Raw genomic sequence first — 24,009 nt, forward strand, 5'->3', positions numbered from 1 at the left:
AACCACACAAATTACATTGTGATTTCAGAATATCATCAATTTGCGCTTTCAACTGGTATTGTAGCTCATTGTACTTCATTGTAAGACACCTGACCAAATAAATGGAGAGATGACTAAAATAAAAAAGTATATAAAGTAAGACAATGTGTAGGGTGAGCTATGTAGAAGTAAAAGTGGCGAGGAGCACCAGTTTTTGTCTACCGAAGAAACTGGATCAACAAGGAAGTGCTTCAGAGGTTACAGGTTTAAGAAATCCATCACCCGTCTGACCTTGGGCTTTCTTCAACAAACGAAATGACCTTTGACTTATTTTGGACAAACATTGCAAAACTAATCCCCCCCCCCCCCCACCCCACTTTCTGCGGCCAGCATTTCCCTGGTAAAGCAACTGCTCGTTTGCAGTTTATTGAGGAGCACGTCGACGAATGAGTGACGTTATGCTCCAGCTGACATCATATCGGGCAGCAGAGCGATAAGTGGAGAGAGAGAGAAAAAAATCCCATCGGACGGGGAGGGTGGGCTGGGGGAAGCAAGAGGGGAAGGAATCTGAACCGGGAATCCTGGCCGTAGTACTTTTGCTTTATTAAAGGAGAAACGTTTCTTTTTATCCTCTTGAACTCATGAAGAAGTGAGAGGTACAAATCCCTACGTTTTCGGTGCTGAAGTTTTAGCCAAATCAAAATAAAGATAAGGTTTGGTTTGAAACTAATCAGAGGAGTTGGCAGCACGACACTGAGTCGTGAAACTGACCTCCCGCAGGTACACTGAGGAGGTGCGAGATCGTGGATTCGCTAGCAGGGGCTCCAGACTTTCCCCCTTCTCGGCCAATCTTCGCTTGTATCATTTATTGTTGTGGGAATTCCCTGATGTTTTGAAGTTCTAGAAGCGAGCGAACTCTTTACATGGATGTGTCGGGGAGGAGTCGTTAGCTGATAGAGAAATGGAAGTGGTTGACGAGACTGAAGCCTTACAACGCTTTTTTGAAGGTAAAAAGAAAATGGGGACGCTCCTTGGATTTGCTAAAAAAAACTAATAAACTTTGATCAGTTATTTATTCATGTCGAAAATGGCAGCGATCTGCGGGAAAACGAGACGACAAAAGTAAAGCACAAAAGGGTTACAGGGTCGTAGGTAGGACTGGGTGTTCTGCACAATGCGTGATTCTGATGTGTGTTTAAAATATAACAAAACAATTTCAGAATAGTTTGTTTGGAGCTGAATATTTGCTTTACTTCATTCATTCAACTGCGCGCACAACTCGATTGAAGTATTTGTGCGCGACTTCTGTAGTTTAGTAGCACAGAATATATATTTTAAAGCACAAAATATCCCGTGAACAGCTTTGGTAAAGTTTATAAAACATTATAATAAGAAGCAGAGAACATTGAGAAAAACATTTTTATAAGTTTAGACAAAGTTCACATAATATATAATTACAAACCCGTTGTTTAAATGCGTGACGGAGATCGAGTTTGATTGTATTTGTGTTTTCATGAAAAATGATTACTTTCGTGAAAAGAAGTTGATTATTTTTCAGGGACTTTGTGGATCTTTTTTGTCCAATTCCTTGTTGTAGGGTACTTATAAAAACCGACGATCTGGTGGCCCGCGTTCACTATTTCGCCCTGGTATCCTTGCTGTGTTCTTGCGAAGAAGGAGAATTGTTCGCTTTAAAGCAGGAATTAAGTTTGAGATTTTCACGTGTGTTTATTTAAATTAATCTGCTTTGGGAGATTGCGATCGCCCGTTTGTCCGAGCTGGTACAGAGCAAGCATATGACTGCGATTCCGTCTCTCGCGCGCACACTGTAATCCCCTTCTAAATCCCTGAAACCCCCGGACAGTGCATCAAACTGCAAATGATCGGTGGAGTTTGAACTCGCGGCGAGAGATCCTTTAGTCTTAAAGTGGCAGTGGTTGAGGTGGGAAAGGGAAAGAATATCGCAGACAGGTGATGCGCATAATTTATTTCATTTCATTCTAATGCAGAGTGTGTGATTAATTGATATGTAATAAAAGGATTAAGTTTATTAAAAATCAATTAGTAATAGTTTTCTAGATTCTGTGCAGGTGCGAAGAATGGCATTCCAACATATTTACCTTCACTTATTGAAAATGACAGAGAGGTTACTAATCGTAAGGGATCGCTTGTTTGTTTCTTGGATTAATGAGAGACATTTTAAGGGAGTTTTGATAGTTACAGGCCTTTCCGGAGGCAATTACTTCTGGCGGTACCCACGGTGCACACTGTAGTCATGCTTTGGGATGATATGACTTAATTTATGGATATTCCATTCCTGCGACAGATTTCTGTGTTGGAAGTTTTCGAATGGGAGGAAAATGTAATGCTCTTTGGCAAATGTATGATCGGAAGGCGAGAAATTGCCGAGGAGGAAACAGCAAGTTTGAGTTTTTAGACTGAGGAGGAGATGAGTGAAGGAAATGAGTTGCCTGGTTTTGAAGCGCAGGTAAATAATAAGTCACGGTTGCCCACTTGAAAATGAATATTTACAACGTAAGCTGACAAGGTACCCTGATAGAGGAAGGGTCTCGGCCCGAAACGCCGACAGCGCTTCTCCCTATAGATGCTGCCTGGCCTGCTGTGTTCCACCAGCATTTTGTGTGTGTTGTTGTTTGAATTTCCAGCATCTGCAGATTTCCTCGTGTTCACCCTGATAGATCTGCTGTGCACAATGTGGAAGAGAAAAGGAAAAGGGGAGGAAATGTCGCGATGTGAGGGTGAGCAAGGATACCATCATATGAAAGGAAAACTACCTCAAGTGTGAAGGTTGATTCAACAATAATTTTCAAGTGGAACTGTAATTTTCAAGTACTTCAAAATGGAAAGTAGGTAGAAGGGGTAGGACAAGGACCTCAGGGAATCGAGAGGGCCAAAGGATTGATGGGTCGAATGGCTTTCTTCATGGTTCCATAATAGAACTAGTTGCATTTGGACTTTTCACAGAGTACAAGTTGCCCTCTGGAGGTTGTCCGATTTTAGACTGTAAGTTTCTGCAAGACCACCTCACCATCGATTGCTACGAGCTTGAAGGAATCCGTGGGGCCACATGTACAGATGGTTTCTGGTGGTTCTCTGCCGGCGTTATGACAAATGATGGGAGAGGGCTTGAGGAACTTTCTTGCGACGGATTGGTAACGTGAGAACGAATATTGCCGACACGTGACAGCTATCCTAAGATATAATGACAACTTAGGTCTATCTCTACAGCTGATGGAGGAATCGATGGGAATATATTCTTGTACTAAGTGTAGCAGAGGAAAGGCAGATCAGACAGCGTGAAGAGTATTGGTCAATATGTAATTACATCTCCTTAACCCCGGCAAAACAACTACTTATACACGTCGTTACTAGTATTACAGGCAAACGAGTCAGCATCCGGAGAAATGAAATATCGTTAACACCTCTCTGGATCCAAATTTATTAGTACCAGAAATTGATTGGTGTAAAAGGTGTTTTAATTTTAGAAGGTAGTGAAACATCCATTTCTGAAAAGCTCTATTTAGATTTTTTAAAATTCGGATGGGCTGTAGAGAACGATACCTGGTTTCAGGTGTTTTTTCAACGTTTCTCTTATTCTGAGTCCAACATTCATTGTTTTTGAAAAAAAAAGGAATAGCTAACAGATAGATTAGATCTTTGACTGAAATCTGTTACAAAGCACTTCTGTCCTGGACCTTTTGATTTCCAGACCAATGAAACCAATTTCATTTTGAAAGTGAATATTAACGATTTCAGATGTGCATTAAGATGCACGCGGCAGTTTAGGGAGTCATCGGTTATCTGCCTCCCAGTCAAAATATAGGCCCTGGCAAGAGCTTCCAAATTTGGAGTGAAGACCTCTTAGCCTAAGGTCCAGTGTTTAACGTGAATATTAAAGTTCCTGTGTTATCATTTAAAGAGGATCAGCAATTTCTTTTGCTGTAGGAGCCAATAGTCCTCCATCCATCACCCACCACCAAAAACAGACCAACTGTTCAATCATCCAATAGTTGTGAGTATGTGTGTGTGGCATTCATTACTTTTGAATTTCCTTCTCCTGTGCCAGTCCCCACAATCCACACACATTTCATTGTATGAAATGCTTTAAGGTAGCTCACTAAGCTATTTTCTGGTATGTAAAAGGTGGTTTAAATCCATATCAGAACATCAACGCTCAGGTAGCCTACTGATTACATGAGGGACTTTTAGTACTTATAATATTCTATTAACATTAGATAGATTATAAATTATTTTATAGCAATATAAGTTTTTAGCCAATAGATTCTGTTACTTCATGCTATTAAGAGTCTAGTCGTTGTGTGGAATAGGTTTGCACACAAGCCTGGTTCACATCAGAAAATTTTATTTGTTGCTAGACAGAGGGCAACTTGTGCCCAGCTGGGTCATTTCGATTTGAGATCTGCAAGTCAGTCTCTCTACATTTATCTGTTGGATGCTTAGAGTAAGATCATTGCCGCTCAGAAGAAATTTTGGTTGTTAACAGTATTTTAAAACATCATAAATAATTGTTGGAGCTTTCTCTCCAATGCAGATAAACCAGCCCCCACCTTGCCTGTTCTGGCACACACATTTATTTGCCATTCTCCTCAGTTTCCTGATTAGTATCATGGAAATTGTGGTTGGTAGATTTGTAAATTATCAATGAACGATGACAAGGTTTCCCGGAATTACTTATAGTGATTACTAAAATATAATTATAATATTTCTGTTTCACAATAAATGGAGCCCACATTCCAAACTGGCGATCAATGAGGAATGTTTTGTATTTTGTGCAGTTATTTCTTTTATTTGTGGATATTAAATATTACCTGTGCTTTTTATAAAGAGGACTTTGACAGTTAGTATTAAAAGGGGACTGTTGAATGTTGTGCTTTTTCTGCTCTTTTATTACACTGTTACATTTCATTCTGTTATAATTCTTTTCGTCTTTCAAACATTTTTATTGTTTCTGTTTTATTCTTGAACTCATTCATTTCCTTTTTTAATATGATCTCAATTTATCCTCTACTCACTCTCTGAAATACTCTTTTTCTCTCTCTTACTGCTCGCTTTCACACAGAATATCACATATATAAAATTACTTCTTTAGCATATTCCATCAGGTTACCTGTCACACACATTTCTTAAATTTCCTCAGTTTCTCCCAAATATGTACAGGCTCATATTCACAGAATTAAGATGAATTTCCTGATATGATATAAGATGTTGAGAGCACACACACAGTTGGTTATCCAAAGTGCAAGCGGGCAAGATAACTTGTCTTTGTTCTGTTAATGATGGACAGGATGCATGCTTCTGTTATTGAAACTTATGGATTTTTAGTATTCCAATTTTTTCAATCTAATTATTGTCAAAAACCTGGCTTCATCATTATTAGAACACAGAATAGTTCACCATGGGAACAGGTCTTTGGCTCACTATATCTGCGCCAACATGAAGGTAATCTAAAAGAATCCCATCTGCCTGTACATGGTCCATATCCCCCCAAACCTCTGCATGTTTGTGTGTCTGTCTAAAAGCCTCTTAACTGTTGTCATTATACCTGCTTCTACCATTCCCCCTGGCAGTGAGTTCCAAAGACCTACCATCTTTAAACTTTTCCTCTCTCACCTCAAAATTATACCCTCTAGTATTTGATAATTCCAATCTGCAAAAAAAATTCTGACTATTTACCTTATCAATGTCTTTCATAATTGTATATACTTATATCAGATCACTCCTCAGCCTCTGAGGCTCCAGAAAAAAACAATTAAAGTTTGTTTGATCTCTCCTTATAGCTGATACATTCCAGTCCAGGCAGCAACCTGGTAAGCCTGGAGACAAAAGAAACTAGGAGTTGGAATCTGGAACAAAAAACAGATTGCTGGAAGAACTCAACAGGTCACATTCTGAATCTGTGAAAGTGAAGAGAAGTCAATGGTTTGGATCAAGACTCTTTATTGGTCCTAAAATATGACCAGTCTTTCACTTCTGGACCACTGAGTTCTTTAAGTGGTTTGGTTTTTGCTCCTTGTGAGTTTCTTCTGTACCCTCTCCATAACCATGACATTCCTTCCTGACATCCAGAAATCTACACAACACTCCAAGTGTGGTCTGACCAGTTATTCATTTGGAGATGTAGCATGGTAACAGGCCCTCCCAGGCCAAGAAGCCTGCACCACCCAATTACACCCATGTGACCCATTAACCTACTAACCCATATGTCTTTGGAATATGGGAGGAAACCACAGTCCCAGAGGAAACACATGCGATCACGAAGAGAAGGTACAAACTCATTACATAGCGGTGGAACTGAACCCAAGTCACTGGCACTGTAAGAGTATTATGCTAACCACTACACTGCGGTGCTGCTCCAGAAAGGAATGGAGAGTACAAATATTGATCCCGCTTTTCTTGCATGCCAAGCGAGTGCTTTACCATTTTAGCTAATTCCCCAGCACGATGTAGCCAGCAATGTTTTATTCTCTTTGCCCTGATTGACAAAGGGAAGTGTGCCATATGCCTTCTTTGCCACCCTATCTACTTGAGTTGCAGAGAGATATGGATCCCAAGATCTCTCTGTACATCAATACTCCAAAGGGTTTGTTCTGCATTCGCTGCATACTTTTCTCTTGCAATTTATAAAAGTGCTACAATCACATTTTAAACAGGAACCCATGTAACATTATTTTCAGAAATACCACCTCTGCTTAAACAGTGATTCCCATCACCAGAATTTTTTTTGTATTCATCCCTTTAGAATTACCTTTTAAAAAGAGAAGGTGACCCATAAATAGGCTATATGAAGACGATTTTGTAAATCTTGTTATGTCTTATTTCTTAAGCCAAGCATGACTTTTACCAAGTTGGCCATGAGTAATGGGAAGTTGTACGTCAACCCTGTTTATTTACATCCTGGATGTGTTTGCAAATAAACAATAGAAGATTTGCCAAAAGCTCTTCTAAAGTGGCCTTAAAATTGAGATCAAACGTTGACCTCCTTGCAACTTTCTAAAAATGTTACTTTTTTAGATTCTTGTTGTCTTCTTTGGGAAAATGTTGATAAAACAGAGAATATGGAATCACTTGTACAGAAAATTTACAATACGTCATCCACTCCTTGTTACCTGTGCCAGTTGATAGATAGGTACCAGACTATTCTCTCTTTCCAACTTTAGCTACTTGAGCAGGTCAGGGCTTTTGAAGCACACATCCAAGTATTGAGGGTTAAATGTATTGATGGTTTCACTCTTCCACCCTTTCAGGCAGTGAGCTTCAGATCCCTGTGTTTCTCTGAGTGAAAAAAGAGATTTTCCTTATATTCCCTCTATTCTTTCAACTAATTACTTTGAATCTAAGACATTTATATTGTCAGAGAATAGTTCTTCCTATTTCTTAGCCTCCTCAAGATTTTATAGAGAATTAAAGCTTCCTTTACCTGTTAGGAATAGAATAACCCTCGCTAACCGATCTTGCCAGACCTGGTAGATCTATTTCCAGACCTGGCCACGTCCTTATACATATTCTCTGAAGACTCCTTACTGCAAATACATATTTTCTGTAATTCAGTGACTTGAACTGCATACAGTACTCAAGCTGTGTTCCAATAAATTTTTTACACAACTCTAAATTACCCTTCCTGCTTTTTAACCATTGATGATGAGAGTTGTTGATCGTGTGGATAGGCTTTTTCCCAGGGCTGAAATGGCTAACACGAGAGGGCACAGTTTTAAGGTGCTTGGAATTAAGTACAGAGGAGATATCAGGGGTAAGTTTCTTATGCAGAGAGTGGTGAGTGTGTGGAATGGGCTGCCGGCAATGGTGGTGGAGGCGGATATGATAGGGTCTTTTAAGAGACTCCTGGATAGGGGCATGGAGCTTAGAAAAATAGAGGGTTATGGGTAATCTTAGATAATTTATAAGTACATGTTTGGCACAGCATTGTGGGCCGAAGGGCCTGTATTGTACTGTAGGTTTTCTATGTTTCTATGTTAATCATCATATTGAGCTATTGTTAAGGATCTGTGGACATTCACTCAAAGATGCTTTCGTGCCTCCACATTGGTCAATAGCTGTACTTATTGCACATCTCCTTGCCTTGTTGTACCTTCCCACATGTACTACCTCACACTTCTCTAGATTAATTTCAGTATTCCATTTTTTGCCCAACTCTCCATCTCTATCTTTCTGGAGTACAAAGATTCCCTCTTCCCCTCAAGCAAACAGTCCTTCAGTGGTCAATCAGCTCTGAAACTCTTGCCGTGCCCCCTTAATTTAAATCCAGACTATTACAAATAGCAAGGGATCAGATGCAGATTCCCATGGAATCCCACAGGTAGCAGCCTTCCACTCACAATGGCATCTAATCATTACTTGCTAATAATCAATGTTGAGTTCAATTTGATCATCTCGTTTGGATCCAATGGAATTTACTTTCTTGACCAGCCCATTAATACAGAACTTCATCAAAAGTCTTGCTAAAGTCCAGAAAGGCTACACCAAAGCCACTACCCTCATTCTCACTCATTGTTACTTCCACAAAAAAAATCATCATTAGTCAGACACAATCTTCCCTTAACAAACCCATGCTGATCGTTCCTAAATGAGTGTTTAGACTGTCCCTTAGAATTAATTTCAGCAACTTGCCAATTACACAGGTATAACACAGGTAGTTACTCCAGGTATCCTTTTTCTAAATAACAGCACTGCATCATTAACAGTCCTCATTTCTCTAGCACTGCTTCAATCGGGAAAACTAAAATTTTTCAAAGGCTCCAATCAGTCGATTGAATTGGATAGTTACTTGTTTCTCTTGATTTTCTTTTCACTCATTATGAGATCAGGATGAAAGTTGAGACAGTGTTGAATTATCTGCTCTCAGTCAGAGCAGCGACATTCTCAATGCAATTGGCTTCAGTATACCCCAGGTAACGGGGCAAAACTTAACCCCGAATTCTTATCTATTAGATTCTGCAGTAGAATGCTCCTGTGAATGTGGAAAAAGGTGGGATCAGGATCTTCTCAAGACCTGGAAGAGGCAATGCCTTTAGGTAGCAGAAACTGAAATGGAATTAAGAGGAAGTATGAAAATTGATACATTTGTTTATGATCTATTCTCACTTGTACACAGACCAAGAGGTAGCGCAGTCCAGAATGGCTTATGCAGATGGCCCCTTCAGACATTACAACGCAGGTCAGCATTCTGTATATATTTTAACACTGTTTATCCTGTACAATTAATGCTTAATTTAAAACAAAAGCAGAACTTGTTAACAGTACGTAACAGGCCCCTCAGCATCAGACCATCAGGCTCAATATGCAAAATATCCATGTATCATTTTAGTTTCTGATGCTGACTGACCTTCTGTGTATTTTTACTGTTTGTGGATTTCCCTTCTGCCTCTAATGTTTGAATATGGATTGCAGGTGTTCTGTAGCCTGTACCATTTTCATAGCACTGAATTTATTTTAGCAATGAATTTATTTTAGGGAATCTTTGAAGGCAAGACTTCCACACTAAATTTATCATTATGTGACAGTGAGGAAGGCTGTCGTATCTTGCAGCGGGATCCGGAACAGCTGAGGAATGGCAGATGGAGTTTAATGTAGACAGGTGCGAATTATTGCACTTCGGTAGGACCAACCAGGGTAGGTCTTACACAGTGAATGATAGGGCACTGAGGAGTGTGGTAGAGCAAAGGGATCTGGGATTACAGCTTCATAATTTATTGAAAGTAGTGTCACAGGTAGATAAGGTCGGAAAGAAGGTATTGACACATTGACCTTCATAAATCAAAGTCTTTATTTATTTATTTATCGATATACAGCACAGAGAAACCCTTCCGATCCTTCAAGTTGTGCCACCCAGTAATCCACCAATTTAACCCTAGCTTAATCATGGGACAATGTACAATAACCAATTCACCTACCAACGGGTACATCTTTGGATCATGGGAGGAAACCGGAGCACCTAGAAGAAACCCACGCAGCCACAGGGCGAACATACAAACTCCTTACAGGCAGGGATGGGAATTGAACCCAGGTTATTGGTACTGTGCTATCTTGCTGTCCCCTTATAGAGTACAGGCGATGGGATGTTATGTTGAAGTTATATAAGACATTATCAAGGCCTAATTTGGAGTATTGTGTGCAGTTTTGATCATCTACCTACAGGAAAGATGTAAATAAGGTTGAAAGTGTACAGAGAAAATTTACAAGGATGTTTGCTGGGACTGGAGGACCTGAATTATAATGAAAGATTAAATAGGTTAGGACTTTATTCCTTGGAATGTAAAAGATTGAGAGGAGATTCGATAGAGGCATACAAAATTATGAGGGGTATAGATAGGGTAAATGCGAGCAGAGTTTTCCACTGAGGTTGGGTGGGACTACATTCAGAGGTCATGGGTTAAGAGTGAAAGGTGAAAAGTTTAAGGGGCACATGAGGAGAAACTTCTTCATCTCGAGAAGTTTCTAGAGGGTCATGAGAGTGTGGAATGAGCTGCCAGCACAAGTGGTGCATTTGAGCTTGATTTCAACGTTTAAGCGAAGTTGGGATAGGTACATGGATTAGGGGAATGTAGACGATGTAATGCTGAGTATTGGACAAAGTACAGTATTGATTTTCTGCAGAGTTTCTCTTCCCTACAAAGCTGCAATCTTTGGAAATAACGTACCTTGAATGGATTATGCCAGGCACTGGAAAAGAGTACTCACAGGAATGTCTCTGCACCAGGGGTTCCCAACCTGGGGTCCAGGGACCCCTCGATTAATGGTAGGGGTCCATGGCATAAAAAAATTGGGAACCCCTGCTCTACACAACGTTATCAATCTGAGAAGCAGCAGAGCCTAAAACATTCAAAAAGAACATGAATCCTGATCCACGAAGGTTGATTGGTTAAAATTCTGCCCGTTGTATTATTGAACCGTACTGATCAGGAAACACTCGTTGTTTCTGCGCCTATACTAACTGAACACATATGAACAAATAGGCCCGTTTAAGCATTGGAGTTCATTTGTCTCAGTTCATTAGCTTCAGAATTCAGAGAGGCAGATATGAAATAACTCTTAAAAAGAGAGAAAAGTCAGATGAGTATTACAGTGTTTGTTCGCACAGATGGACTGGTGTGTGGTATTGGTAAGATGTGCTGATGGTGTAAGATATTAGTTCTGCTCCTTGTGTTGAGGAAGGGCTCCATTCTGTCCAATCACTGTGCTGTTGAAATTAATGTTGAATTTTGAAGTAAATGTTTTTTTCCTACAATGCATTTTTTTTCTGATTGTATCTTCTGCGCCATTGTTGATCACACTATCAATAAGAAACCGGAACCTCACAGCTAAAAATACGATGTACTTCAATTTCTATTCTGTTGCCCCATTATTTCTACCTTTACTCGTTACTTCCAAAAGAAAACTCAGAAACCTTGCACATCGAGGGCCTCTCTAAATAATGACATTGCGATATTGTCTAGATGTAAATGGATTTATAGATGAAAGGAGCCTGTCAGAAGAAAGCAGCATCCATAATCAAGGAGCCCCACCATCTAGGCCATGCTCGCTTCTTGTTACTTCCATCAGGAAAGAGGTACAAGAGGCTTAGGTTCCACACCACCAAGTTCAGGAACAGTTATTACCCTTCAGCCATCAGGCTCTTGAACCTCTGAGGGTAACTTCACTCACCTCTCCTCTGAAATGATTCCACAACCACCTCACTTTGAATGATTCTACAAGTCGTGTTCTCAGTATTATTTATTTATACTTTGCACAATTTGTCTTCTTTTGTAGATCGGTTGCTTGTCAATCTTCGTATAGTTTTAGTAGGTTCTATTTATTTCCTTATTTTCCTGTAAATGTCTGCAAGAAAATGAACCTCAATGTATTTGGTGACATATAGAGTATATACCTTATTTACTTTAGAATTTACTATAACAAATTTTCTTTGATTTTGACTTCTACTTTGAGATTTTGTGAATGCAAATGTTACTTGGATGAGGGTGAAATTACTGTATTTTAGTCACAAAGCACTTCCAAGAATGGATACCACTAATATGAAAGTTTTAATATTGAAATTTGTGTTTCTTTATGAATGAGAGATGCTTGTGGGGATATTTTATATTTAACAATTCAAGATATTACCAGTGATGGGGAAGCTGCAGTTATTGCCCTTTCATTGCTTAAGAACGGATCATTTCCACAAACTACTGCAGTCCTTTTTATGATAGTGATTGTTGTGGTATCTATAGGACACTTGAAAGTATTGGCTTAGTGTTACCAAGGAATCCAGGCTAGCATGGAGCATAATGAGGAGAGTGGAGCTGTTGATGTTTATCGTTACGTTATTGTATCGTTGGTCACAGAGTGGTTACAGAAAGGCATTCAGCCCATCACAGTCACACCAACTCTTTACCAGAGCACATCACACATTCCACCCTCTTGATCCTTTTCCTTACCTTTGAAGATTTTTCTTCACCATTTGTTCAGTGTGTTCTTGGCCACAATGGAAACTTGTCTGCACCATATCCACTGAGCGCGTGGACTGTCAGAGGCTTTTTCCCAGAGCTGAAATGGCTAGCACGAGAGGGAATAGTTTTAAGGTGCTTGGAAGTAGGTACAGAGGAGATGTCAGGGGTAAGCTTTTTACGCAGAGAGTGGTGAGTGTGTGATGAGCTGCCAGCAGTGGTGGTGGAGGCGGAAACGATAGGGTCTTTTAAGAGACTCCTGGATGGCTACATGGATCTTAGAAAAATAGAGGGCAATGGGTAAAGCCCAGTTAGTTCTAAGGTAGGGACATGTTCAGCACAGCTTTGTGGGCCAAAGGGCTTCTATTGTGCTGTAGGTTTTCTATGTTTCTTTATCTGCGGGCAGTGCAGATGCCAACCAAACACTGCATAGAAAGATCTTCTTTGATTTCTTTTGCAATTCTCTCCTTCCATTGTGGCCAGTAGTTTATGATTATTCCCCAACAAGAAAAGCCTCCCACTTAGTCCAGATCCATCATCAATTTATATGTGTCTATCAAATTTTCTCTCATTCTTTTCTTATTAAAGAAAACAATTCCACCTTCTCTAATGTATCAGATTGGCAAATTGGTTTAGTATTGTCACAGGTATCGAGGTACAGTGAAAGTCTTGTCTTCGTACAGATCAATTCATTACAAAAGTGCATTGAGATAGTACAAAGTAAAAACAGCTACAGGGTGCAGAAAATATTGTTACAGTTACTGAGAAAGTGCAGTGCAGGTTGACCATAAGGTATATAGTCATAACAAAGTAGATTGTGAGGTTCTGAGTCCATCTTCTCATATGTGGGAATATAGTCTTATAAGAGTGGGATAGAAGCTGTCCTTGACCCAGATGACATGTCCTTTCAAGCTTATGTATCTTCTGTCCAGTGGAAGTGAGGAGAAGAGAGAATGTCTGGACTGGGTATGGTCTTTGATTATAGAGGCAGCAGGAAAGTAGATGAGGTCCATGGGGAGGGGGTGATGCTGGTTTCTGTGCTGTTGGTAACTATGTTCACAGGTCTTTGTGGACCCTCTCCAATTCCTTCATATTCTTTCAAGTCTAACTGGAATACCTCAGTTGAGGCTAGAACTCAACTTTTAAAATAGTTCTGCGTGCATTACCTGCTTTTATCCTCTACGCCTTTATTGATAAAGTTCAGTTTATTTGATGGTTGAGCACAGAAAATGGAAGTTCATTTTAAGAAAGATTAGTAGAGTATCCTAAGGAATGTATATACCAAACGGTATTACTTATATACTTACTCATTTTTTGGAATACAGAAGCATTTGTTGCCTAACCCTATTTGTTCTTGGGCCATCAGGAGTAAATAATCAGTCCTAGGCCACCCAGTCTCCAACCCTCTCCTGCAGCCACTGGATCTATGTGGCAGGTCCAGTTCCAGTGATTATTTCCATGATTTTGATAATGGCGGATGTGGCAATGGGCATGGTCTTTTTGGAGATGGCCCTTGCCTGACACTTCGCAATCATGCCAGAATGTTGTCGAGGTTTTCCTGTTGGCAGGCAGAGTGTGCTTCATTTTCCAAGCAGCGACAAATTAATTAGAACATCCTCTAATCATCAGCAAGCATTCCTACTTCTGCAGGTATCACCTGCCACCTTGTACTTCTTCTTCCCCTCTTCCCACCTTCTTACTCTGACTTCCAGTCCTGATGAAGGGTCTCGGCCCAAAACATCGACTGTTTGCTCTTTTCCATAGATGCTCCTGTTCTGCTGAGCTCCTCCAGCAATTTTGTGTGTATTCCTACTTCTGATTGTGTTACGGGAGCTACTTCATTAATGTAATGCCTGAAGACGATTGGACTGCTAATGAGTTCCTGCTTGAAGTCCTGGAACTGTGATGAATGAATTCTGATATTGGAAGATGTAATCAGTCAGAATGTTACAGCTGATGAAAACTTATTAAAAAAAAACAACTGCAGATACTGGAAATCTTTGCATAAGGTATAACTTCAATCAGTGAAGTTCTTCCCTCTCTTTGTGTATTAAATGTTACCAGATTTCTTGATGTACAGTCATCCAAAAGATGTCAAGTCAAAAGCCACCTTGAAGTTAAGGATTGTAACCCTTACCTCATGTCTGAAATTTGGCTCTTTGGTTCATGTTTAAATCAAGGCTACATCTTGAAGCAAAGTGGTCCAGGTGAAGTTCATACTGGGTATGAATGAACAGATTATTGGTACATAAATATCCCTTGATGGCAATGTTGACAACATATTCTAAACCTTAATTGATGGTGTATAGTAGACTAATTGGGCTGATTGGAGTTGTTTTGCTTTCAGTGATCAGGGCAGCTTTTCACATTGATGGATAGATAGGTACCTGTGTTGGAAGTGTACTGGAACCATTGGGCTAGAAATGCTGAGTATATGGTACTGTGGCTGAGATGTTGTCCAGTCCCATAGTCTTCGTGTACTCAGAACTCCTCCCCACATGGAGTGAGTCAAATTGGCCAAAGGCTGGCTTCCACAATGGTGGAAGAAGCTGAGGTGAGTCCTCTACTTGGCATTTCTGACTCCCCATGCAGTGACCATCAGTGCACTGTTATTGCAAGATGATGGATAAACAGTATGGCATTACGGATACTGTTGAGACTCACCCAAGCTAGTTGTGAGTATGCCATCGCTCTCAAACTGAGGTCCTGTAGATGGTGCCTAGATTTTGAGAGATGAGGTGATAAGCTACTCATCAGTGAATACCTGATTTCTTGAATGGCTAAAGCAGTTATGGCTTTACTGAATGGTGACTCTCTATATAGAGTCAGAAAGGAATAGCAAATACCTAATATCATGGGATGCATTAGAAAATTGGGAATGAGAAGGATGTTCCAACATTTTCACATAAAATGTGTTAGACCAATGGAATCCAAGATTACAGAATGAGAAAGGGACGTGGTGTATGGTTAGAAGAGGATACCTGGTTTTGATTTTTTTTTTAGAAAAGGAGCAAAATTAGCTTTGCTTAGGAAAATAAAACAAATACACGTTCTCTATTTTAAACTGAGGTTTTATTTAGAATGCAAACATGAGGGAATCTGCAGATGCTGGAGTTTCAAACAACTCACACAAAATGCTGGTGGAACACAGCAGGCCAGTCAGCATCTATAAGGAGAAGCACTGTTGACGTTTCGGGCCGAGACCTTTCATCAGGACTGACTGAAAGGAAAGATAGTAAGAGATTTGAAAGTAGTGGGGGGGAGAGGGAAATGCGAAATGATAGGAGAAGACTGGAGGGGGTGGGATGAAGCTAAGAGCTGGAAAAGTGATTGGCGAAAGTGATACAGAGCTGGAGAAGGGAAAGGATCATGGGATGGGAGGCCTCAGGAGAAAAAAAAAGTGGGGGGAAGCACCAGAGGGAGATGGAGAACAGGCAAACAACTAAATATGTCTTCACCTGTGAGTCGGCTGGTGTGGTATACTGCGTCCGGTGCTCCCGGTGTGGCCTTTTATATATTGGTGAGACCCGACGCAGACTGGGAGACCGTTTTGCTGAACACCTATGCTCTGTCCGCCAGAGAAAGCAGGATCTCCCAGTGGCCACACATTTTAATTCCACGTCCCATTCCCATTCTGATATGTCTATCCATGGCCTCCTCTACTGTCAAAATGAATCCAAACTCAGGTTGGAGGACCAACACCTTATATACCAGCTGGGTAGCCTCCAACCTGATGGCATGAACATTGACTTCTCTAACTTCCGTTAATGCCCCTCCTCCCCTTCTTACCCCATCCCTGACATATTTAGTTGTTTGTCTGTTCTCCATCTCCCTATGGTGTTCCCCCCACCCCCACTTTCTTTCTCCCGAGGCCTCCTGTCCCATGATCCTTTCCCTTCTCCAGCTCTGTATCACTTTCGCCAATCACCTTTCCAGCTCTTAGCTTCACCCCACCCCCCCTCCGGTGTTCTCCTATCATTTCGCATTTCCCCCTCCCCCCACTACTTTCAAATCTCTTAGTATCTCTTCTTTCAGTTAGTTCTGACGAAGGGTCTCGGCCCGAAACATCGATAGTGCTTCTCCTTATAGATGCTGCCTGGCCTGCTGTGTTCCACCAGCATTTTGTGTGTGTTTTTATTTAGAATGATTAGGTCTATATTTTTCTAGCTTCAAACTGTGGATGCTTAGTTTTTAAGTGCACCTTGTGGCTGGGATCAAACACTAAGGGAAGTTGAAGTTATGGAGGTCAGTTGGGAAGGTGGATAAGATCCAGGATCAGTGATGATTTTATCGAATAGAAGAACTTCAGGTGCCTTATGCCCTGTTCCGGCTACTAGTTGTTATATTCTTACTTATTTTAATATTGTTTTTTCTGTCCTTGTCATGTTGTCCCTCCATGCTTCAATATGCTGTTTTGAAGTCCAGGCACAGGATAGTGAAACCCTTATCGTTAATGTGCCAGTTTCGTATAGTTTAGCTGTTGGAAGGAGCAAGTGAAATCAAATTTCCAGATTCATTAACTTTTCCAATGAGTAGACATTTTATAATCACCAGTCACTTAGTGAATTCTTCGGCTTTACATTTGATCTGCCAATGTCTAGTAACACCTGTACATCAAAAAGAGGTGAATTACTGTATACCAGCAGTTTCACCCGTGGTCTCCATTTACATCATCTGTCTCCTTCATCCTCTGCCCTCTGCATTTTCTCAGCATACTTGTTTTTTAATGGAAGCTTGCAGTTTTGTTATTCATGTTTATTCACTGGATTGATCCCTAAAATGGCAGATTGTTGCATATGAACCGAGCTGAAGCAGGCTAGGCCAATACTGCCCAGATTTCAGAAGAATGTGAGGTGATCCCATTGAAGTATACAAAACTGGTACAGGGCTTGAAAGGGCAGGTATAGGAATATTAATTCCTCTGGCTGAGTTATTTGGGAACAGGGCACATAGTCTCAAAATAAATTCGCTTTAGGTCGCATCTGGAAATTCCAGTTGGCGGACAATTTCCCTCCACGTCGCTCTGACATATTGGGAAATCACGTACTTGGCAGGTTACAGCAGTGGTTTGCCTTTGCCTTCTGCCGGGTGAGTTTAAAGAGATCACCATCTCTTGCAGTGGATGACCAGGATGTCTACGTATCGTGTCGTGCTCTTAGCGCTCCACCAACGCCTGCTGGCCTGCCTTCCTGACCGTTGGATCACTAATCGGTCTCCTCCGCTCCATCTGCCAGGGCCAGACTTCACACACTGGGACAGACAGATCCCCTACCTCGCTGAGGGTCGAATACCTGTCGGCTACCCTCACCTGGTTTGACCAATCTGCCGGGACGGTTTACCGGGGTGTGGGCGCTGCGCATGCTACAGCTACCTGGAGCCACAGGTGAGAGCTGAGCGCCAGGTGGGGACCAAAGGTGGACGAGCTGCCCTGAAAAAGGGCACGGCAGGCCCCCGAGCCAGAGGTGCTACCCCTCCCTAGACACCCCATACACCCCTTCAAAATCAAAGTGTGGCCATTCAGGGCAGAGGAGGGTAAACATTTCTTCAGCCAAAAAGTAATGAACCGTTGGAATTCTCTACCCAAGATGCTTGTGAATGAACATTTACTGAATATATTTAAGGCAAGGATCAATAAATATATGGAAGTTAAGTGGGTAAAGGATACTAGGTGAAGCAACAAAGCATTGCTGAGGCAAAGAGGCTAAATGGTCTATGTTTGGGAATATTCTGGAGTGATGTGAATCTTGCAGATACAGTATTGATTCAAGCGAGGACCAATCTGGTTCTGAATGTGTATTATAAATTGCAAGCAGTAAGCCGAAGAAAAAAGCACACTTGTGCACAATCTGTGGAGAAGAGGTTGGCCCAGAGATATGGTTTGCAAAATGGTAACAATGAGGCTTTCTCATATGCATCAGTCAAATGTTATGACAATGGGGTTATGTTAATTGGCCTGCATAAAACCGGGCAACTGTGGGTTTAAGTAATTTGCACCATTGTAAACAAGTTCAAGGAAGCTGTCAGATCCGGCTGATGGTGTTTCACTATTTATACATACTGTGCCTCAGTGTGTCCCGATCTGTGTTACTGCATGATCTTTCCATTCCTCTATCTGTTTCCAGCCTCCAATTTCAGTTGCCAAGTTGCAGCTGTTAACATAAACAAATTATTTTGTGACTGATTTGCCAGTAAGTGGGTGTACTGCTTTTGTATCTTGGAACTAGATTCCCAAACCAAGACAATGCGGTTTAATCAGGAGTGACTAGAATGAACGAATTAGTACAATTGATGGGATGACTGCAAAAGGAATGTTTTAAATTAGTTCCAGTTCCCTTTTCCACCTGTATGTTAATATTCAGTGTATTGTTCTGTGACCAAGCAATGTAAATATGTTGTGATTAAACGGTTTATGATATCATAAGCAGTCAGATATAAAAATGTTTCCAAGGCTACCAGCCTTCCCATGTTCGTACTGCTTTAAAAGGTGATAGGACCAATAACCTTACTGTATTTGCTACTAAGCAACTTTTAAGTAAAATAGGATGGGGAGCTGAGTGGGGAGGAATGAGATTTCCAATTAACAGCCGTCCTTTTTTTAACCAGAAAATTGCCAACCAATTGGGAACATCGAGTCGAAACTTGTATAGCCATTTGCATGTACAGTTTTCTGAAGTAGTTAACTGTACAAATTAACAATGTTAGTTGTAGGGGCCTGATTACAATTTTCCTGTTGCAATCTAAGTTACACTTTTTTTTCCATTCAGTGGGGAAAAAGTCCTTAAAGGGGTTTCTGGACCCCCCCACCCCAAACAAAAAATGGAAGACCCTTCTAGCCCCACCCCGATCTAGACTTCTGCTAGCCAGCTTTCACACCATTCCCAATCAGCCCATTTGTTTCTATTGGTCAGCCAATCAGAAGCAAGAGGTGATGGGCAACCATTTAGCTTCTGCAGCTTATCGGCAAATTTGCCTGCAGATTTGCATGTAATGACTGTAAACACTGTGCCCATTTTTGGACTTCAGGTATCTTGAGTACGGATTTAAGGTTGCCCAGTCTGGCTGCTTAAATGTAAAGCCAATCATGACATGACTGGTTGAGTTGGTTTCCATGGAGAAATGATTGGCTGGTCAGGCTCATTTTGTGTTTAATTGTCTGTAACTCTGAGCAATGTTGCTTATGTGGAATAACGCAATAAACTAAGACAAATTTCAGGTCAGCATACTGTCACTCGCATTTCGTCATAACTAATGTTGAAGTTCTGGCTATTTTATTAATGGGATCAGGTGTAATATATGCAACATTGTTGATGATACAAAGCTTGGTGAGAAAGTGAATAAGATGGAAAAAGGGTTCAGGGGATATTATCAAGTCATAAGATCATAAGACATTGGAACAGAATTCGATCAAGTCTGCTCCGCCATTCAGTCAAGGCTGATTTATTGTCCCTTTCAACCCCATTCCCCTGCCTTTTCCCTATAGCTTGTAACACCCTTGCTAAAAACTATAAATACACCCAATGACTTTGCCTCCATGGCCAAACGTGGCAAGAGGGATGGGAAGAACAGCTGGTCAGAAGAAATAATCACACGACTTTAATACGTAATTCCTTGTCCCCTAAGAATTAGGATAAAACTGTTACATTTTGTACCTTGATTTCACTTATAGATATAAAACTCTTTTGAACACTGTTGTCACACTTTGCGATCAGGTGTGGGTAAGTGTGCTCCACGAGGGTCCCCATTTGGAAAACAAGTGGTAAGCTGCAACAACACATTAGTGCACGGGGTTTTATTTAGTGCCAGATGAAAAAAGTGCAAAAGCTGCCCAAAAGTATTTACAAATAGACAAATGATAACATGTTTGTAGAAAAAATTTACCAATATCTGGAGGCTTTCTCCAAGACACATTTTTCTTCAACTTTCCAATATAACTATTCACCAACCATCAACTCCAGATTCCACCCTTCTCTAGCAAAGCCAGGCTGAGGGTGTAAATCCTCAGAAGGACCAGGAGGTTCTACTGCTGGTTGGGGGGTGGGTAGTAGTCGTGTGACCAGACCATAATAATTATTTCAAAAGTAGAATTGGAATATTTTAACCAGAAATTCTAACGTGCTACAGTTTTATTCCACAATAAATGCCTTAGTTAAACCCACAGTTCAGAGTCCACATGCTCAGGTGAATATAAAAGAATAATGCCTCCCCACCAGTGGTGTTGCTGGTGTAGGGTATAGTGCACCTGCTCCCACTAACTAACTCAGGTATTATGGGTCCATGGGTCCTTGGGGGCCATTCTGCTGTCTACAAACTGATGTAATGGTGTGATTGAAAATAGATGAATGCCTGTGTCTTGAAGCCTTATTTTTATGAGTTGTAAACCAGCAGAGCACATTAACCGAAGGGATTGTTTTGGTCAACCGAGCTCACAATAGTTTTACAATTGGGAGAATTAGCATTGACAAACTCTTCTGTCACGTCAACCCCCTCCCGCCCCTCACCCCACTTCCTCTGGATCGCACAAGGTGGGCAATCAGGAGAGACAGTCTGCCACAACGTACTGCCCTGCCTTACGATAGATGTTGAAATGGAACAGTTGTAGAGCCAGCTGCCATCTCTGGTGTGTGTATTTGGTCTTTCATGGAGTGGATCCAGGTAATTCGCTGCCTAGCAGGCAGTACCAGAGGCTCTCCGAGGCCCATTTTATGGCAAGAGCTTCCTTCTCAACGGTGGAGTACATTGTCTCCGTGGTAGCAACTTACGACTAAGGTACAATACCAGCTGTTGTTTTCTATCTTTCCCCTGGGCCAGGACTGCTCCAATCCCCACTGCTGAGGCACTGACTTTGATGGTGAATCGTTTGGTGATGTCTGGGCTGATGAGGACTGGCTGGGAACACAAGGCCTCCTTCAGAGACACAAAGGCTTCCTCACATTCTTTAGTCCACCAAACTGGATTCCTTACAGACCTCAGTGTTAGTTCTATTCGTGGGACCGCCAAGGTGGCTAACTGAGGGATAAAATGGCGATAACACCCGATTAAACCCAGGAAGGACCGGATCTGTTTCTTTGTGCAGGGCCCAGGACTATTTCTGGTGGCCTCGACCTTCTCAACCAGTGGCTGAACTAATCCTCGCCTTAGCTGGTAGCCCAGACACCGTGTCTCAGCGCGGGCCCACTCACACTTCTGGATGTTCAGCATCAAGCCGGTGGCTGCAGTTTCCTTCAGGACATCCTCCAGGTGGTCCTCCCAGCTGGCGCTGAGGATGACCACATCATCTAGGTAGGCCACACAATGCTTCTCACATCGCACATGGTCAGTCAGCTGTTAGAAGGTGGCTGGGGCCCCGTGCAACCTGAACAGCGTGACGGTGAAATGAAAGAGGCCAAGGGGAGTGCTGAATAGAGTGCACTCACCAGAGTCCTTTGCCAGCAGAATCTGCCAAAAACTCTTGCAAAGGTCAAGGATGGTTTTAAACTTTCCAGCAGCTCATCAATCTGTGGCATGGGGTAGACATCGAACTGGGAGACGGTGTGGGTTTTTCAGAAGTCAATGCAAACCCTCAGGGTCCCATCAGGCATTGGCACACTCACTACCAAGCTGCACCAGTCACTCTCAGAGGGCTTGGTCATCCCAGGTCCAACGTGGTGTGGATCTCAGCCTTGAGGCGTTCCACCAACCTCCCTGGGATTCGATAAGGTCACTGCCAGATGGAAATGTTGTCCTTCAAACGAATGGTTTGCGCTGCCATTGTTGTTCGGACAGGACGGGACTGGAAGAGAGAGGAGTGCTGCTGGAATACGTGGTCAGCCCCTCCTGTTGTCGAGGGGTCAGATGGCCTGGATTGGAGAAGCACTCCAAGTCTGCAGGTCTTCAGTCATCTCTCCCCCATCTTTCTCCACCTGTTGAACCACCCAGGAAGGCCTCTGGCCATCTCTTTCCTTCCACTCCCTCAGCAGGTTGACATGACATGTATGAGAAGCCTTTCCTTTCCCTGGATGGAGCACTTCATTGGTGACTGGACCTTGCTTCCTTTGGATTAAAAGGCCCCTGCCACTGGCCAAGAGTTTGTTGGTGGAAACGGGAAGCAGCAGAAGGACCTTCTGACCAGGAGTGAACTCACATTGCTGTGCCTTACGGTCTTACCAACTCTCCAGGTTCTGCTGGTCCCTCTCCATACTGCAGCGAGCCTCCTCTCTGTAGGCCTGCAGGTTGATCCCTCATTTGTTAGACGTAGGAGACAGTGCCCTCACCCCTGCTTCCTTGGCACTTGTCCTCCCACAGGTGGTGGAGCAAATCGAGGGGTCCCTGAACAACAGGAGCTCAATCGGGGAGAAGCTGATCGGTGCCCGGGGAACCTCTCGATACGCTGAAAGGAGGAAGGACAGCCACTTCTCCAAATCTCTTCCTGTGTCAGACACAAACATCATCAGTGTGTTCTTGAGGGTCTGATTAAACCTTTCAACAAGGTTGTCATTTTGGGGGTGGTAGGGTGTGGTGCAGATATCTGAAATATCCAGCTGATGATGTAATTGAGACATAAGGCATGAGGTGAAATTGGTGCCCTGGTCAGTTAAAATTTCTTCAGGGAAATCCACTTGGGACAAGAGTTGTATCAGGGCAGCAATGGTTTTAGAGGTGGTGATGGAACGCAGAAGGAAGGCCTCAGGGAACAGGGTAGAATAGTTGCAAATGACCAAAAGGTAACAGAAACCAGAGCTGCTTTTCTCTAGAGGTCCTACAATGTCCGTAGCAATACATTCGAATAACGTGGTTATAATGAACAATGGCTGTAGAGGGGCTCTGTCAATGTGTTGGATGTGGTGGGTCTTTTGGCACTCAGGGCAGGAAGAACAATACTGCTTGGCATCAGCATATATTGATGGCCAATAGAATCTGTGGCTTACTATTAGGTGGGTTTTCTGCTGACCCAGGGGATGGTTGAGCTAGATGTAAAACTGCGGGCCTGGATCAGATGGGTACTACCAATCAGTTGTCAAGGCTACCTGCCAGATATAAAATATAATTTTCCAGCACGTAGCTATCTTTACAGCTGTAGGACCCTTGTCATCCTCCCCCTTCACCTGAGGATACAGAGGAGCCAGGGACAGATCTCCTTGCTGAAGGGCAGCTAGGTTTGTGGGGACCTGTCATTGATCTGTGTAAGGTTTGTGGTGTTTGGTGGGCGGTCAAGTGTATCTACTGCTTTCTCCAGGTGCTGCTTCTGACATGATTTACGTGGGCCTTTCTTTCCCTTCCCCCCCCCCCCCCCCCGCAAAAAAAAGGATGATCAGACATTTCTGGCAGTGGCTCCACCCCAGCTTTGGTTGGGGACTGTGTCGACACAAGGCAAGACAAGATTGCACTGGAGTCAACATTACCCAATAAATTTACTAAGGCCAGTAAATCTCTACCAATGACCACATGTTTTGGCAAATCATCAACCAAGCCCACCCACAGTAGGCGCACATTGTCCGACACCCCAAGAGTAACATCAGCAGTAGGGTACCTTTTTTAATATCCCCATGTACACATTGAATCATAGTATGTTTGC

The 24,009-nt window shown here is 42.2% G+C and overlaps 1 protein-coding gene across 5 annotated transcripts in view; it reads left to right on the plus strand.

The window, feature by feature from the left end:
- The first annotated feature begins 538 nt into the window (after positions 1-538).
- Positions 539-24,009, plus strand: part of myrf (myelin regulatory factor) — a 266,399-nt gene continuing 242,928 nt past the window's right edge. For 4 of the 5 annotated variants that reach the window (XM_073049333.1, XM_073049337.1, XM_073049334.1 and 1 more), the window contains exons 1-2: positions 539-986; positions 9,131-9,193. In XM_073049333.1, the coding sequence (XP_072905434.1) occupies positions 941-986; positions 9,131-9,193 (109 nt within the window). In that variant the 5' untranslated portion in view covers positions 539-940. The remainder of the gene's footprint in view (positions 987-9,130; positions 9,194-24,009) is intronic. The other variant, XM_073049335.1, reaches the window with a different exon arrangement.

This window comes from Hemitrygon akajei, chromosome 6 (genome assembly GCF_048418815.1).
Source record: "Hemitrygon akajei chromosome 6, sHemAka1.3, whole genome shotgun sequence".
Taxonomy (NCBI): domain Eukaryota; kingdom Metazoa; phylum Chordata; class Chondrichthyes; order Myliobatiformes; family Dasyatidae; genus Hemitrygon; species Hemitrygon akajei.